General features: G+C 42.4%; 1 protein-coding gene across 1 annotated transcript in view; it reads left to right on the forward strand.

Annotated features, from left to right (window-relative positions):
* Nucleotides 1-16,815, forward strand: part of SNTB1 (syntrophin beta 1) — a 263,297-nt gene that overhangs the window by 151,916 nt on the left and 94,566 nt on the right. Inside the window, exon 2 of the mRNA XM_033933947.1 lies at nt 13,513-13,729. Coding sequence (XP_033789838.1) covers nt 13,513-13,729 — 217 coding nt within the window. The remainder of the gene's footprint in view (nt 1-13,512; nt 13,730-16,815) is intronic.

Below are 16,815 nucleotides of genomic sequence, written 5' to 3' on the forward strand. Positions count from 1 at the left end.
TGCCTTTTGCGTTCCCGCTAAGCTGCGCTGGGGTGCGCTGGCGCTCAAAATATTACCTCGCAGCGCACAAGTTTCTCGTCACAGCGCACACAGTGTAGAGCACAGTTCTTCAACCGCCGGTCCGCAAACAAAATCTTGCCGGTCCGCGAAGGATTCGGTCCCCGCCGCAACGAAAGGCCGGCGTCAACTGACTTGCAACTTCCTGTTGCAGTCGCTGTGCCGGGACTCCTGCCTTCGCCGGGACTCCTGCCTTCCACCGCGTTTGCCTCCTGCCTTGTCTCCGCACCTCCAGACCAGCAGCGGCAGCTGTGTATGCTTTTAACTTCGGCACAGAGCTGCCCCTAATCAATAGTTTAGCGCGGTTTCATAAGGCAGCCTCATGAAACCGCGCTAAACTATTGATTAGGGGCAGCTCTGTGCCGAAGTTAAAAGCATACAGAGCTGCCGCTGCTGGTCTGAACTCTTGGGCCGCTGAAGGAGGGCAAAAAGCAGCTGTCCTGGAGGTTTCCCTTCCTCTCGCCTTTACAGGTTCCTTTTTTCCACCTTTTTTTTTTTTCCTTCAAACGGCAACGGGCCCCAGCATCGACATCAATCAAGTAAGTTCCACTGTCAATCAAGCGGTTCTGCTCGGCCAAAGCTTCCCCTGTGACATGAGCCACCCTCAGGGGAAAGAAAGTGACCCACAAAGGTGAGGGGAAGGGGGGCAGATGATGGAAGTTGGGGGGGGGGGAGAGAGAGAGAGAGAGAGAAGGGGCAGATGATGGAATGGAGGAGATGAGAGAGAGAGAGAAGGGGACAGATGATGGAAGTGAGAAGAAGGGAGAGAGAGCAGAAGGCAGATGGATGTCAGTTGAGAAGGGAGAGCAGATGCTGAATGGAAGTGGGGAAAGAACACATACTGGATGGAAGGAGGAGATAAATAAAGGGGGAAGAAAATAGTAAGATAATGGAGGGGTGAGGGAAAGGGGTGACAAGCTGTGTGTAGACACAGTGAAAAGAGGGAAATGGGACTAAATAGTAAGAAAGAATTTAATTTAGATGGAGGTAGAAAATAGAGAAGGAAGACCAGAGAAGAAAAGGGAAGAGAGAGCAGAGAATGATCAGATCTGAGTGGAGGAAATGAGAAGAGAGATATGCTAAAAACCACAGGGGGGAGGGAAGGATAGAGATGCCAGACCATGAGGGGAACAGAAGGAAGATGATGGATGCTAGACCAAATTGGGGGGTGGGGGGGGCAGGAGGAGAGATGGCAGGGAAAGACAGACAGTGAATGGAAGGGGCAGATGCTGGACTGAAGAGACAGAGAAGGTTATCATGCTGCTGTACCGGGCCATGGTACGCCCTCACCTGGAGTACTGCGTCCAGCACTGGTACTTTAAGAAGGACACGGTACTACTCGAAAGGATCCAGAGAAGAGCAACTAAAATGGTTAAGGGGCTGGAGGAGTTGCCGTACAGCGAAAGATTAGAGAAACTGGGCCTCTTCTCCCTTGAGCAGAGGAGATTGAGAGGGGACATGATAGAAACATTCAAGGTACTGAAGGGAATAGACTTAGTAGCTAAGGCAGGGAGAACGAGAGGGCACTCTCTAAAGTTGAAAGGGGATAGATTCCATACAAACGTAAGGAAGTTCTGTGGTAGAAAGCAACATATTTATTTGGCTCATAACTTGCTGGCGCCCGATATTTTTAGCTCACAGTGAAAAAAGTTTGCTCACAACACCCGCCCGCTTAGAGGGAACACTGACTGTCACCAAAGTTGCCATCCAATAGCACTTCAGTCTTATTTCTGTTAACAATTAGAATTTTAAGCTAAAAACAAATAAGAACATACTAAAAGCTTTATGGACTTAGGGCTCCTTTTCTGAAGCCGCGTTTGCGGCTTTAGCGTGCGCAACTTTTAATCACGCGCTAACCCCCGCGCTAGCCAAAAAAACTACCGCTGGCTCAAGACGAGGCGGTAGTGGCTAGTGCGGCAGGAGCCCTTAGGCTCAATTTCTGTAACCAGCGCCTAAAGTTAGGCACCTATTTCGGAGGCGCCCAACTAGATAAGCGCCTATCTAAACTGAATAACAAGCTCAATTAAGCTTTTTAATCAGCACTGAGTGAAACCTAGGCGCCTATCAAGAAAGCGCGACTCTGTAACAAGGCGCCTCTAAAAATTTAGGCGGCCTTCAAAAAAATAGGCGCTATACATGTTAGGTGTGGGCGTGGCTACGTGTTAGGCGCCTTGCTGCAGAATCACTGCTCTTAAGCGCTCAGCTAGACGCCTAACTTTTAGTTGTGCCTAGAGCTGGCCTATTTCTTGGGCAGCTCCAAAATAGGTTCCGCTCAGCGTGATTCATTAAACAGCGCCCAATTTTACTTGAATCGCGCTGAACAGTGCCTAACTTGTGGGCGCTTCATATAAAATTTGCCCTTTAATATATTCATATCTAGTCTTTAGAATACTTTTTTTTAAGTTCAATAAGTTTTATTGTAAGAACATAAGAATAGCCTTACTGGGTCAGACCAATGGTCCTTCAAGCCCAGTAGCCCATTCTCACGGTGGCCAATCCAGGTCCCTAGTACCTGTCCAAAACCCCAGGAGTAGGAGCATTCCAGTATCTCAAAAAATAGCAAGATTCCGGAACCCCAATGAAAGAAACATTCCAGAGCTGAGACTGTGATGTCATAATGCCTCATTCCACAGTGCCTCAGAGCCAACCTCATCAGTGATGTTACAATGGCCTGATTGTCCTATCCTTGGTACATGTAAGAGAAAAAAGAATAGCCTTACTGGGTCAGACCAAAGGTCCATCAAGCCCAGTAGTCCATTCTCATGGTGGTCAATCCAGGTCCCTAGTACCTGGCCAAAACCGAAGGAGTAGCAACATTCAAAGCTACCGATCCAGGGCAAGCAGTGCAGGAAGATATTTGAATGCTGTATGTCTGCAGATAAAAACAATTGCATCCTAAATTTAACAAAACGCCGTGAGTTTTAGAAGGCAAAGTGCTGTGCCCTGTGGGCACTGACTTCTTAAAGGTGACAGTGAAATGGGAAGGTTAGCTAAAGTTAAAATGATTTTAAGGGGTTATATAAATGGTGAATATATAGTTTTTGTTGACTAGGTTTCTTTCTTTTTTATTCCCCAAGAGTAAAGTGGTTTCAAAAGTGTAGAAAACTGCTCTCAAAGGGAATTCGAGTTACAACAGTGCAGCAGCTCACGTTACACATGCCTGGAGCAGGAGTGAATATAATTCCAGTCTGTGGGATGTTGAAAGTGAATAAAAGACTCACACAGAATATACAGTATATGATTAAATTAGTTTTTTGGGGAGTGTCTGTAGCAGGAACAGAGAATATAAGCCTCTTCTTTAAAACAGTGTCTCTCAAACTTTTTTTTAACTCCGGCACACTAGACGGAGCAAATATTTTTCACGGCACATTATAATTGAAATTATAAAATTGCAAAACTAACAAAAAATGTAATTTGAGCGTTATATATTTAAAGTTCTTTAAACTATGTATGGGTAATTGTAGCAACGGTGAAACTAAAGTAGATGGAATAGACTTGCTAATAATCAAGCTTGTTTTTGAGTGCAAAATGTGGCTCGATAGTCGACAAGCAAACGCGCATTTCATCATCCACCATCTGCGGCCATTCTCTTTTTTAAAAAAAATTTAATTTCTGTCAGAGCTGAAAATCCAAGTTCGCAAAGATAAGAAGATCCAAACAGGAACAAAGCCTTGTTTGCTTAAGTTAGGATAATCACTGCACAAAAAAATAAAGCTAAAATTACTTGCTGTTCGTTTTCAAGGACTAAAGAAAACCAAAAAAAACCTCTGTGGAGTGGCGATGTTCCTAAATGGACTTTATTTGAAAGTATCAAAGTTCCAAAGGTACACTGAAATCATCCACATAAAATAATTCCATCCACATAAAAATAAATCATCCACATAAGAGCCTTAAAAGACCTAGTCCGCTAGGGATACAGGACCCAACACGGTCCGCGTTTCGACAAAAAGTCTTCTTCAGGGGGTCCCTGGGGGTCCTATAAAGGTGAGTACGTGGGAAACATTTGTGTGGTGAGCCGGAAGTGAGACACTGCTTGCATTTGCAATGGAAAAGGGCCTCACTTCCGGCTCACCACACAATTGTATTTTAGTACTGCAATCTGATGAAAGATAATGCTAGTTGTGATAAGAAATGAAAAAAAAAAAGCAAAATGGACAGTTGGACTCTGTACCTGAACCCTCTACACTGGTTTGACATGTACGACAGAGCTGACTGGCCTTTGAAAAAAAGCTGCTCAGGAAGCCTTTTGTCTAAATTGCTTCCGGGCTATTTTCTTCCTGCACTTGCTTCTGATATTACTTTGACCAGGAAATGACTGCATTAAATCCTGAAAGAACATTTTCCCATATTGTGAAACAAATATAAGTCACATCTGAAAATCTCGCCCCATCGCAGACAGCGGCAGGTACAGAACAGCATGCATAGTGTTGGGTAAATAGGGCTTCTTGTGGGTGGGTGTTTTGTTCCTTTCAACAGAACCTGTAAATTGTCTCTAGTGCTTTCAATTTCACTTTGCAGGCTTCGCTTCCCCTCATATTAAATCTATACTGACTTTTTGAGGGAATGGGTTGTAACACATTTGCCATATTCTAGGAAAAAAATTTTTTGTGAGTTTTTGCTTTCAAAGGCCTCTCTACTAAGTTGCTCTAAAGTTTTGTACCAGTTTTCCAAAGCTGAGACATATTAGGCAAAGAACCTCCATCTTAACTTTTTTTTTTTTTAATTCTTTATTTATTTTTTAATCTTACAAGTGTACAAATAATAAAACATTTAAAATTAAATACATCACTTGAATTTCTTTCAAGTATAACATCAAATAAATACATTTATTCCATTCCCACCCACCCTTTCCTTTAGCATTCAATCAAAAATATACAAATATAAATATTCTTTACTATTGATTAAACCTAAAGTAAAACTTTAATTCACCCTCCTCCCCCCATTTGCAAATATACTTTCAATAGAAAATGGTGTCTACTCATTACAGTAAGTGGTCAATGTTCGCTGAAGAAGAAAGTCTTTACAGTTTAACTGCTAAACTTTAAAATGGAGTATGGAGTCTTCATATGTGGCTATCTGATTGGTCAGTTTCCTTTGATCCCGCCTCAATGTATATTTCCAGTGAGGACGTCACTTAGCACAATCCATCTTAACTTTTAAGGGTGTTCTCAGTACTTTGAGAAAGGCAGCTGAACAGTTAAGGTAGTAAGAGATCTCTATACGTAGTTTCAAATTTATTAAAAAATTGATATCCAGCTTTATCGATATCAAAGTGGCTTACGTAAAAAAGTATGAAATCCAAGATTTATAGGGGAAATCACAGACTGACCAACAAGACAGAAAAAAGTTTAAACATGAGGTATCTAGGGGAGAAATACAATTTTTGATAGCAATGAGGGGAAAGTACTTGAAAGGCTTGAAAATTCATGTTTTCCCAGATGTTAGCAAAGAAATTCAAAATCGTAGATGACAATTTCTTTTATTGAAACCAGGTGTTGCTCAGTTGGGTGGTTCTTTCTTCTTGCGTTTTCCATATAAATGTATAATAAGGAATTGTGATAATAAATAGTGTTTTTTGAACCGGCCCAACTTACAACTTTCTTGACGCTGAAACGCCTGGAAAAGGAAGGAATAGTGGACTAGCTTAATAGAATATAAGCTCTTGATCCAGTCACTAGATACCTTTTTCTTGTATGGAATTTATCTTTTGAATTTCCTTAATATTTACTCATAAACTCTTGGATCAAAATGAGGACTTGAGATTGTTTGAATAGAGAAGTTAATGGGAAAATGTATTTTTCTTTTTAAATCTTGTATAATCATACAATCTTTCTGAACAAAATGTTTGATTTTGTTAAAATGTAAAATTGATAAATAAATAAAAGAAAAAATAAATAAATAAATGAGGGGAAAGTACAATAGGGAAGGGGAGTAATCTTCTTTCTTCTTGGAGGGAGAGGAAAGAGTTTATAGAGGGGTTGGTAATGAGTTCCAGAGGATAGGCGCCGTAACTGAAAAATAACCACCCACAAATTCCCACCTGCACAATTACCATCTAGGTAGGGTTATCAGATGTTTGTCCAGAGGATCCCAGACACTTGCCCCGCCCTGTTCCACCCCCTAGTTATGCCTGTTCTGCCTCCAGTCCTGCCCCATTACATCTCTAGCCCCAACCCCTGCAAAGCATGCTCAGAGGCCCTCCAGAAGTAACCAGGATGTCAGGGCTTTCCAAAACCAGGACAAACTACTTGGTTTTGGAAAGTCTGTCTGGCCACCCAAACATTCCTCTAAAAAGAGGACGTGTCGGGATTTTCCCATACGTCTGGCATCCCTACATCTAGATCCCCTCAGACAGTTCCCCCTCCCTTGTATTACCAGTACTACTCTGGACATGTCCAGTACTGCTCTGGATGTGACTGTTAGCACTCACCCTGTGAGATCCCTTCTGTCCTTTTGTTGAAGTAAGCAGTCTTCTCAACACTGTGCTGTGTGCAGCCCCCAAGTGTTAGGGTTAGGGGGAGACCCCGAGTATGTGCAGCCCCTGATTGTTAGAGTTAGAGGAGGATACCTCAATTGCTAGGGTTTTCTTGTGGCTATGGTTTTTTTTATTATTGGGTATACAGTATTATTATTGGGTCCTGGAGGGGAACTGTTCATCATGAGTAGGTAAGAACTGTTTGGTGGGAACTGACCTAGTGTAAGTGATAATTTTCCAGATGGAAATTGGTAGATGGGAACTGTCTGGTGGGAATTGTCCGGGTGGTTGCTGGCCTAGAATCCTCTAATACATTTCATTACTTTAGTGATTTCTTTCTATTCACCATTACCTTGCGATTCAAGGCGGATTACATATGAATTGTCAGGACATTTAGAAGTGCATAAGGAGTGGTCTGGATATTTTCTAAGTTGCTAAGGAATGGAGAGTATTGCAGATGATGCTTGAGGTAGATCTAGTTGTGTTAGTTTGGTTTTGTGTGTTTTTTGAATAGTAGGGTTTTTGTTTCTTTTTTGAAGGTTTTGTAGTCTGTGGTCGAGGTCAGTAGATTGGAGAGTTGGTGGTCCAGTTTTGCTGCTTGAGTGGCTAGGAGGTTGTCGTACAGCTTTTCTCGTTTGACGTTTTTGGTTGGAGGGTGCGTGAATGGTGCGTGGGTTCTCCTGTGTCTGGTTAAGGTAGATTGATTTAGTCGGTTGTTCCAGTAGGCTGGGCTGTCTCCGTTTATGGCTTTAAATAGTAGGCAGTAGAATCTGAAGAGTACTCTCGCTTGTATTGGGAGCCAGTGTGAGTCGTGATATGCCTCTGTAATGTGGTTGTATTTCTTCATCGAGTAGATAGGGCTGTGTTTTGTACTTTTTGTAGTTGTTTTATCATGGTTGTTGGGCAAGGGAGCTATAACATGTTGCAGTAGTCCATTAGACCTAGGACTAGGGATTGTACCACGAGTTGGAACTGTTTTTTTTCAAAGAATACATGTTAACAGCAAGGAAGATAATGCAGAAAATATAGGGCTTCTTGTAGAAAGCCGCACTAGGGCCTTAATGCATGGAATAGCGTGCACTAAATTGCCGTGCGAGCTAACCACTACCGCCTCCTTTTGAGCAGGCATATATTTTCGGTTAGCACACTAATCCGGTGCATGCGTTAAAAACGCTAGCGCACCTTTGTAAAAGGAGCCCATAGTAAATGAAGGCAGATAAAGACCTGAATGGTCCATCCAGTCTGCCCAACTATACCCTCTCTTTAAATTAATGATTTAATTTAAATTGTCCTTTTTCCTAGCTATTTCTGGGCAGAAGCTCAAAGCTCAGCCTTGTACTGTACTTAGGTTCCATCTACTGAAGACTCCGTCAAAGCTCACTCCAGCCCATCTAAACCATCCCAGCTGTTGAAGCCCTCCCCAGCCCATCCTCAACCACACATGGGAGTGTGTGGTGCAGTAGTTAGAGCTACAGTTTCTCTACCACTTCCCTTGGAAGCGCATTCCAGGCATCAACTACCCTCTCCGTAAAGAAGAATTTACTTACTGTACATCATCTATGGTCATTCTCTTTTTTTAAAAATTTAATTTCTGTCTGATCTGAAAATCCAAGTTCGCAAAGATAAGAAGATCCAAACAGTAACAAAGCCTTGATTGCTTTGTTGCTCAAGTTTGGATAGCTACTGCATAAAAAATAAAACTAAAATTACTTACCGTTAATTTCAAGAACCAAAGAATGATGCTTATCTAGACGGTTGTATCCTTATGCACACAAATGCTCATAATATTGAGACTTTTGCATATGCGACATACATGTCAACTATTCTAGTGTATGCTTATGAAGAGAATTTTAAAAAATAAAGTAAAATTCTGGAATCTCTCGTGGCACACAGTTTGAGAGACACTGCCCTAGAGCAGGGGTAGGCAATTCTGGTCCTCGAGAGCCATAGCCAGGTCAGGTTTTCAGGATATCTGCAATAAATATGCATGAGATAGATTTGCATATCAAGGAGGCAGTGCATGCAAATCCATCTCATACATATTCATTGTGGATATTCTGAAAACCTGACCTGGCTCCGGCTCTCGAGGACCGGAATTGCCTACCCCTGTCCTAGAGCAAAGTAGTGATCCTCTCCTTCCCCTTCCCCTGCTTAAAAGGAGTCTGTAGTGGCTAGCGCATCCATCAGTTTAGCGCGCGCTATTACGCATGTTAAACCGAGATGCCTACTCGCCCCCCCCCCCCCTGAAAAAGACAACCCCAACTTGGCACCTTCAGTCCTTTCCTGCTAGCAAAGTCTGACCCTCATTCCAGCCCTTCCACCAAGTCATAGCAGGCGTGCCCTTCCCCACAGGCCTTCCTGAAGAGGCCTGGAGGTCTAGTGGTGGTCAGGGCAGGCAGAAACGCCACTTTTTTGTCCCACATGGTTCCTGTTAAAAATTGCTGCCACAGCCCTAAGCAGTAGTCTGCTAGAGGTTGCCCTAGAAATGGAAGTACAACACATATTAGGAGTTAAAGATTTTCTAAATCTCTGATTATAATCTTCTGAGGAGGAGAAGCCGGTTCCAGCTACACTCTTTATAGCATTGCTGATTGACTGTAATACACTTCTCCCTCTGTATTCGCTGTAATAAGGGATTAACAGAACCGCAAATATAGAAAAACCACGAATAACTTTTTCATGTGTTATTTGCTGTTTTCTATTAAAAATCATCGTGAATATAGTGAAACCTCGAATAACATGGTGGGAGACCTGGCCTGTTCCCGAAGGAGAGGCAAAACACGGTGAAGAAAGTGCTGAGAATCAGCGATTTTCTCTGTACTCGCTTAGAATCAGCGATTTTTCTATGAAAGCTGATGTAATTTGGGGGTGGGGGGGAGCCAGCAAGCTAAAACCCGTGAATAATCGAAACCACAAATGCTGAAACTGTGAATACGGAGGGGGAAGTGTAGTTTCTTTGGTGATATTTTTCATTATAAGGATTCCTTGTTGTAAGACCTGAAAATTAGAATGAATCCAGATGTTTCAAAAGCTATCCAGAAAAAAAAAAAAAAGAGGAGAATTCCGTCTGTTATGATCTTGGCTCTTACAGCTTCAGGTTTTATTCTGGCTCCATTTTCCATGTAAATATTATAATAATGTGCAATACACTTTTCATGAGCCAATCCAGCTTACTAGATTTCTTTAAGTGAGGATTTCCAGAGCCTCAGGTGTTGCTCCTCTGTATTCCATGTCTTCTCTTCCAACTATGGGGTCCTTTTATTAAGGTGCGTTAACTGATTTAGCGCGTGATAAATGTTAAGATGCCCACAGGAATATAATGGATATCTTAGCATTTAGCGCACACTAAGGGCTCCTTTTACAAAGGCACATTAGCGGGGTTAACGTGCATGACTTTTCATCACGTGCTAACCCCCGCGCTGGCCAAAAACTACCGCCTGCTTAACATAGTAACATAGTAGATGACGGCAGATAAAGACCCGAATGGTCCATCCAGTCTGCCCAACCTGATTCAATGTAAATCTTTTTTTTTTTTTTTTTAATTTTTTCTTCTTAGCTATTTCTGGGCAAGAATCCAAAGCTTTACCCGGTACTGTGCTTGGGTTCCAACTGCCGAAATCTCTGTTAAGACTTCAGCCCATCTACACCCTCCCAGCCATTGAAGCCCTCCCCTGCCCATCCTCCTCCAAACGGCCATGCACAGACACAGACCGTACAAGTCTGCCCAGTAACTGGCCTAGTTCAATCTTTAATATTATTTTCTGATTCTAAATCTTCTGTGTACATCCCACGCTTCTTTGAACTCAGTCACAGTTTTACTCTCCACCACCTCTCTCGGGAGCGCATTCCAGGCAGGAGTCTGTAGTGGCTAGCGCGTCCAGCGGTTTAGAGCGCGCTATTACGCATGTTAAACCGCTAGCGCACCTTTGTAAAAGGACCCCTATGTAAATTGTGCTGATTTTTATAAGGATATCTCACGCGTGCAGTTTGTTTCTTTCTATTTTTTTCTTTTAATTTAATTTAATTTAATTTAAAGTGTGGTTCCGAACTCTTTTCTGTCTCCTGGACTGTTTAGCTTGCCCTACACAGGTCTTTTTGTTTTATTTTGTTGTGGTGATGATTTCTAGTTTTTAATTTTATTTTTTTTTGAAGAGAAGATATTTTGGGCTGTTTTCACTATGTGCCCTATTATAGAATTGACCCTATGTGGATGGAAAGGATGAAACAGAAGAGGGATACTGGGGTCAGTCAGCCCATACCTGGATATAGCTTATGAACATAAGAACATAAGAATTGCCGCTGCTGGGTCAGACCAGTGGTCCATCGTGCCCAGCGCCCTAACTGAGACTAGCCCTACCTGCGTACGTTCTGGTTCAGCAGGAACTTGTCTAACTTTGTCTTGAATCCCTGGAGGGTGTTTTCCCCTATGACAGATTCCGGAAGAGCGTTCCAGTTTTCTACCACTCTCTGGGAGAAGAAGAACTTCCTTTCAACTTTAGAGAGTGCCCTCTCGTTCTCCCTACCTTGGAGAGGGTGAACAACCTGTCCTTATCTACAAAGTCTATTTCCTTCAATACCTTGAATGTTTCGATCATGTCCCCTCTCAATCTCCTCTGTTCGAGGGAGAAGAGGCCCAGATGGGATCTGAAAGAGTCTTAGGATAGAATTGCTAGAGGAGAAGGGTTATCCCAAAACTATATATGTTTTTTGTGTTTTATTGAATAATCATTGGGTGGGGGGGAATGGTTGTAAGTTGAATGTGCCTTTATTGTATAATTATAAGTTACATTTGTTGTATTGAAGGTTTGAAAATTTATAAAATTTATAAAAAAAAATAAAAAATAAAATGGCCAAATTTCTATTTTTTTTATAATAATTGCCAAACGTTAACATTGCCATCAACTCGTGGCTATTTTTTTTAAATTAGCACTTGCTGCCATACATTTTGTATCCATGTGCTAAACAGGTAGAATGTGGTAATATAATGGCGCTAACTGGTTACGGTAGGAATGTCCACTCTCCACCCCTCAGACATGCCCGTGTGGTTAGCATGCACTGATTTGGCAGGTACAGCAGGATACTTGAGTGTGTCCTATGGTTAAACTCTGGAACGCGTTGTCAGAGGTTGTGGTAAGAGTGGCTAGCGTAGCTGGTTTTAAGAAAGGTTTGGACAAGTTCCTGGAGGAAAAGTCCATAGTCTGTTATTGAGAGAGACATGGGGGAAGCCACTGCATGCTCTGGATCGGTAGCATGGAATGTTGCTACTCTGGGGCTCCGGAATCTTTTGTTACTCTTTGGGATTCCAGAATCTTTCTATTCTTTAGGATTCTGAATGGAATGTTGCTACTCCTTGGGTTTTGGCCAGGTACTAGGGACCTGGATTGGCCATTGTGAGAATGGGCTACTGGGCTTGATGGATTACTTGCTTTTTATGTTATGCTGACTGTTAGATCAGAAACTAATATCTAGTTTGTAGAAAGCTTTTAAAAACAGTTTTAAGAACATTTTGAACTGATTGTTTTAATGATTTTTTTCAATATTGCTTGTTTAACTGGGTTTGTTTCCAGTCATCTGCTGTATTGTAATCCACCTGGAACTCATAAGGGCTATGGCGGAATATAAAAAGCTCTGTAATGTAATGCAATGTAATTGTCTTATAGGGGGAAAAATTTTCAGTGTGGGCTACGATTAAGACATGTTATATTCCTGTTAGCGCATTATTAGCAGATAGGTCTCCCTGTATAAAATGGGACCTGTGATAAAACAGTACGAGTTAATGGTAAAGCAACACACATAGGCAGCTGAACGCTATTTAGTGTGGGGGAGGGGGGCGTGAAGGCTCCGCCCTAGACCCAGCAGGATCCTTTGGCATGACCTCTGTTTCCAGCTCCCTCCTCCCTCGCCTACCTTCCCTGGTCGCTGTAATTTGAAATTTTCCGGCAGACCTGCCCCAGAAGTCTTCATTCTGCAGCAATGCATTGCGGTGGCTGCTGGAAGAGTTAAAATTACAGCGGCCTGGAGGAGGTGAGTGGGGGGAGCAGAGCATGACTCTGACTGTCAGTTTTGGGGGAAGCCGTGGTCTCTGTGGCCTCCCCCATTCCGACATCTATGATAACACATCATAACAGTAGCCCATGTTGGTAACTAACTCCTAAATTATATAAATCACTGTGGGGCTGACTCTATAAAGCAGGTGTCCAACCTGTGGCCCGAGGGCCGCATGCGGCCCCGTGAAGTATTTTGTGCGGCCCCCCAGTCGAGGGCGATGCAGTGTTTTCCTCTGCTGCCCCTGGCTGTTTACCATCTTGCCGGCTCCCTCCTCCATCTAGCTGCAGTGTTTGCGCATTTGAGCAGCCCCATAAAAAAAATTTTGGGCCAATGCGGCCCAGGGAAGCCAAAAGGTTGGACACCCCTGCTATAAAGGGTGCCTAACTTAGGGGGTCCTTTTACTAAGGTGCGCTAGCCATTTTAGCGTCCATTATAGCGTTTAGCGCGTGCTAAAATGGCTATCGCGCCTTAGTAAAAGGACCCCTTAATTGGTCAAATACCCTTAACAGCCTCAAGAATTAGTTTTTAAAAATGCCATTGGGCGATAGGCGCCGATCCGGTTCTATAAAAGAAAGGCGCCTATCGCAATGCGCTTAGCGGCACCTGATGACTAAGTGGGCGTTTCTATGGGTGGAACGTGAGTTAGGCACCGCTAAGCGTGATTCTCCAAAAACCTTAAGACGCCTGAAATGTAGGCCTTTAAAACCCCTCGCCTACGTTTCAGGCACCTACGTTTTTACGCAAGCACCGTTAGCTGCGATTCTGTAAACGGCACCTAAGTGCGATTGACACGTGGCCGGCGTCTTTTTTTTTTTTTAGGTGCCTTTTATAGAATCAGTCCCCACGGGTCTTATGTTGGCAAAAGGTGGTCTATAAATACAAAAATTCAAATGAAATGAAATAGGTCTGTATTTCCTGTTTTCTTTTCACAGTGAAGTACATGAGAGAAGCAACTCCATATGTGAAGAAAGGTTCTCCAGTGTCAGAAATTGGGTGGGAGACTCCACCGCCAGAATCCCCTCGATTAGGAAGCGCGTCCTTTGATCCACCTTCCCCACTTTCTCTTTCCCTCTATGGAGACAGGAAAAATATCCCGTTAAAAATGTGCTACGTGACGAGAAGCATGACCGTGCCTGACCCGGAGAACAGGTAAGGACACAGCCTGAGGCTGTCTTGTTTTGAAGAACCGATGTTCACCATCAGAAATGAAGAACATTTGTCGTGGTTTTATTTCTTCAAGTTTTCAAGTTTGTATTCAAATTTGATCAAGTCGCTTGTCTATTTCCTAGGCGATGCACAAATGATAAAATAGGGTAAAAGTAAGGGCTCCTTTTACTGAGGTGCGCAAGCGTTTTTAGCTCACGCAGCAGATTAGCGCACGCTAACCCCCGTGCTACGCGGCTAGAACTAATGCCAGATCGATGCTGGCGTTAGCGTCTAGCGCACGCGGCATTGTAGCGCGCGCTATTCTGCGCGTTAAAGCCCTAACGCAGCTTAGTAAAAAGAGCCCTAAGTTTCAAACAAATAATTTGACAGAAAAGTACAAAAATAGACAAACATCAGGAACAAAAGGAAAGGAGGGAGAAATGCATATGAGAACAATTAAGGTAAAAACAAGGAATAGTTGGTTGAGGAATTGAAAAGAAGCATCTCGATTAATTATTCTAAATTAAAGGCATCCTTAAATAAATAGCATTTCAACTTGCATTTAAACCGATCCAGCATTTTCTCTTCTCTTATATACATCATTAGGGTGTTCCATAGCTGGGGGTGCAGTGACGGAAAAGATATCAGGGCGCTTTGTACTGATTATCTTAAGAGAGGGGATAGATAATAAATGCTGCTCAGTGGATCTCAGTGAACGTACAGGCGTATATGGAATTAAGAGTTTGTCGATACATAAAGGTGCTTTAGATTTATTAAAGCCTGCTTCCCTGGTAGCAAGTTCTGGTGCATATTTTTGTTTTAAGTTCAAGAAATTTTTATTGAGTTTTGCAAAAACTAAGAAACAATACATATGATGCCTATCATTCTGTTGATGATCATACTGGTAATATCACAGTGGTACAGCTTAATTAGTACCTAATTGTTCAAAGTATCAAAAGTAAATAAAAGTAAGTAAGAAATGATAATAGTACTAATACCAACTAGTGATACAGAAAATGAAATACAATAAAATGAAACACAAATAAAAGATTAAAGCATATGTGTAAAAATGTATATCTTTGCTAAGGGACAGGACAGGGGTGTTGTAAAAAGGAACGAGGATTAAAAAAGGTACTGGGGGTGTTAAATTTATATCTTCTCTACTGGATGGAACAGGGGTGTTTTAAAAAGGGATGGTGGTTAAAAAAGGTTGTTTTTAATTTTTGTTTTATTGTTCTGCATACTGGAGGTTGCTCCTTGCTCTAGGAGGGGGTGGGGGTTCATGCTGTGGTATTCTTGATTATTGTTCAAGTTTTGTTTGGGACTTCTTTCTGTTTTGGGCTATGCTCTGTTTGTAATTTATTTTTGAAACCAATAAAAAATGTTGTACGGGTTATTCCATGTCAAGTGATCAAGGGCTCCCTGCATGACCATCACGGATTTTGATAAAACTTTATGCACAAAGTCCCACATGTATCAAACAAACTTTGGTAAAGTTTTAGTTTCGCCTGTGGAATATTCGTGGAGATATAGCCATTTGTTTGACCCCATACTGCAATGACATACAATACGACAGTGACATTCTGACAACTTTGAGACACAATATCTCACGAGCTATGTTTCCAAAAAAACTGAAACTTAGCTACCCTGCACAACTTTTGGAGCTCTATTCAGTGCTACCAATAATAATTTTTGTCGAGCACTGAGTGAATGGCTGAATTACAGTAAACTTGGTCGAAAAAATTAGTGCTCCAAATGGTCAATCGCGATCGACCAGTAGATCGCAAAGGCAACACGAGTAGATCGCGTTGACTTTGCGATCTTGTTCTTCCTGCCTCCCCGAGCCAGGCCAGGTGCGTACAAGCGCCGGACCCACAAGCCGTCAATTCTGACATCGGAGAGGAAGTTCTGGGCCAATCGCTGCCTAGCTGGCCTGGAACTTCCTCTCTGAGGCCAGTACAAACTGCTAGTGGAAGATGCTGCTTGTGTTTCAACACTATTGTCTTCTTCAGGAGTCCCTATTGGCCCTATATGCAGTCTTGTGGATTAAAAAATAAAAGCTATAACCACTGCACTGGTGAGCTGTACTCGGTAGCTCCAGTGGTTCAGGCCCTCGACATTTTTATGTGGATTATTTATTTCTTCTAAAGCCTTCATATTGGACATCTACTCTCTACAAGTTTTTTCTTAGGGCACAGGAACCCTTACTGGGTCAGACCAATGATCAATCTAGCCCAGCAACCCTTCCTCATGGTGGCCAATCCAGGTCACTATTACCTGGCAAAAACGCAAAGGAAGAAAACTTGGTATTAAGTATAGCTGCTCCTTCTGCCTGAGGATGGGGGAAGGACAGAAAAGGGGCATTATTATGGGAGACGAGATAGATAGAGCATACCAGGGATCATGAGGAGGGATATGAGGAGGAGAGATCAGTTCTATGATTATTTTGGAAAATACTCTTGCTATGTTCTTTCTAGGTTTTAAACTTACTCAACAAAGCAGTGCCTCATGTGGTAGTGTGAAAATTTTCACTCCATAAGATGCACCTGACCATAAGACGCATCCTAAATTTAGAGGAGGAAAACAAGAAAAAACCATTCTGAACTAAACTCTCCCTGCCAGGCTCTGCAACCAACCCTACACTCTTTGCCAGGCTCTGTACCCTGTGCCAGGCTCTGTACCCTGTACTGCACTGCCCTTTCCTGTAACCTGCCCCCCAGTACATTTTTTAATCCCCCTCTCTTTTTTATGGTACAACATTTTTTATTGGTTTCAAAAATAAATTACAAACAGAGCATAACCCAAAACAGAAAGAAGTCCCAAACAAAACTTGAACAATAATCAAGAATACCACAGCATGAACCCCCACCCCCTCCTAGAGCAAGGAGCAACCTCCAGTATGCAGAACAATAAAACAAAAATTAAAAACAACCTTTTTTAACCACCATCCCTTTTTAAAACACCCCTGTTCCATCCAGTAGAGAAGATATAAATTTAACACCCCCAGTACCTTTTTTAATCCTCGTTCCTTTTTACAACACCCCTGTCCTGTCCCGTAGCAAAGATATACATTTTTAATACCCCCCCCC

Source organism: Geotrypetes seraphini, chromosome 2, assembly GCF_902459505.1.
Source record: "Geotrypetes seraphini chromosome 2, aGeoSer1.1, whole genome shotgun sequence".
Lineage (NCBI taxonomy): Eukaryota > Metazoa > Chordata > Amphibia > Gymnophiona > Dermophiidae > Geotrypetes > Geotrypetes seraphini.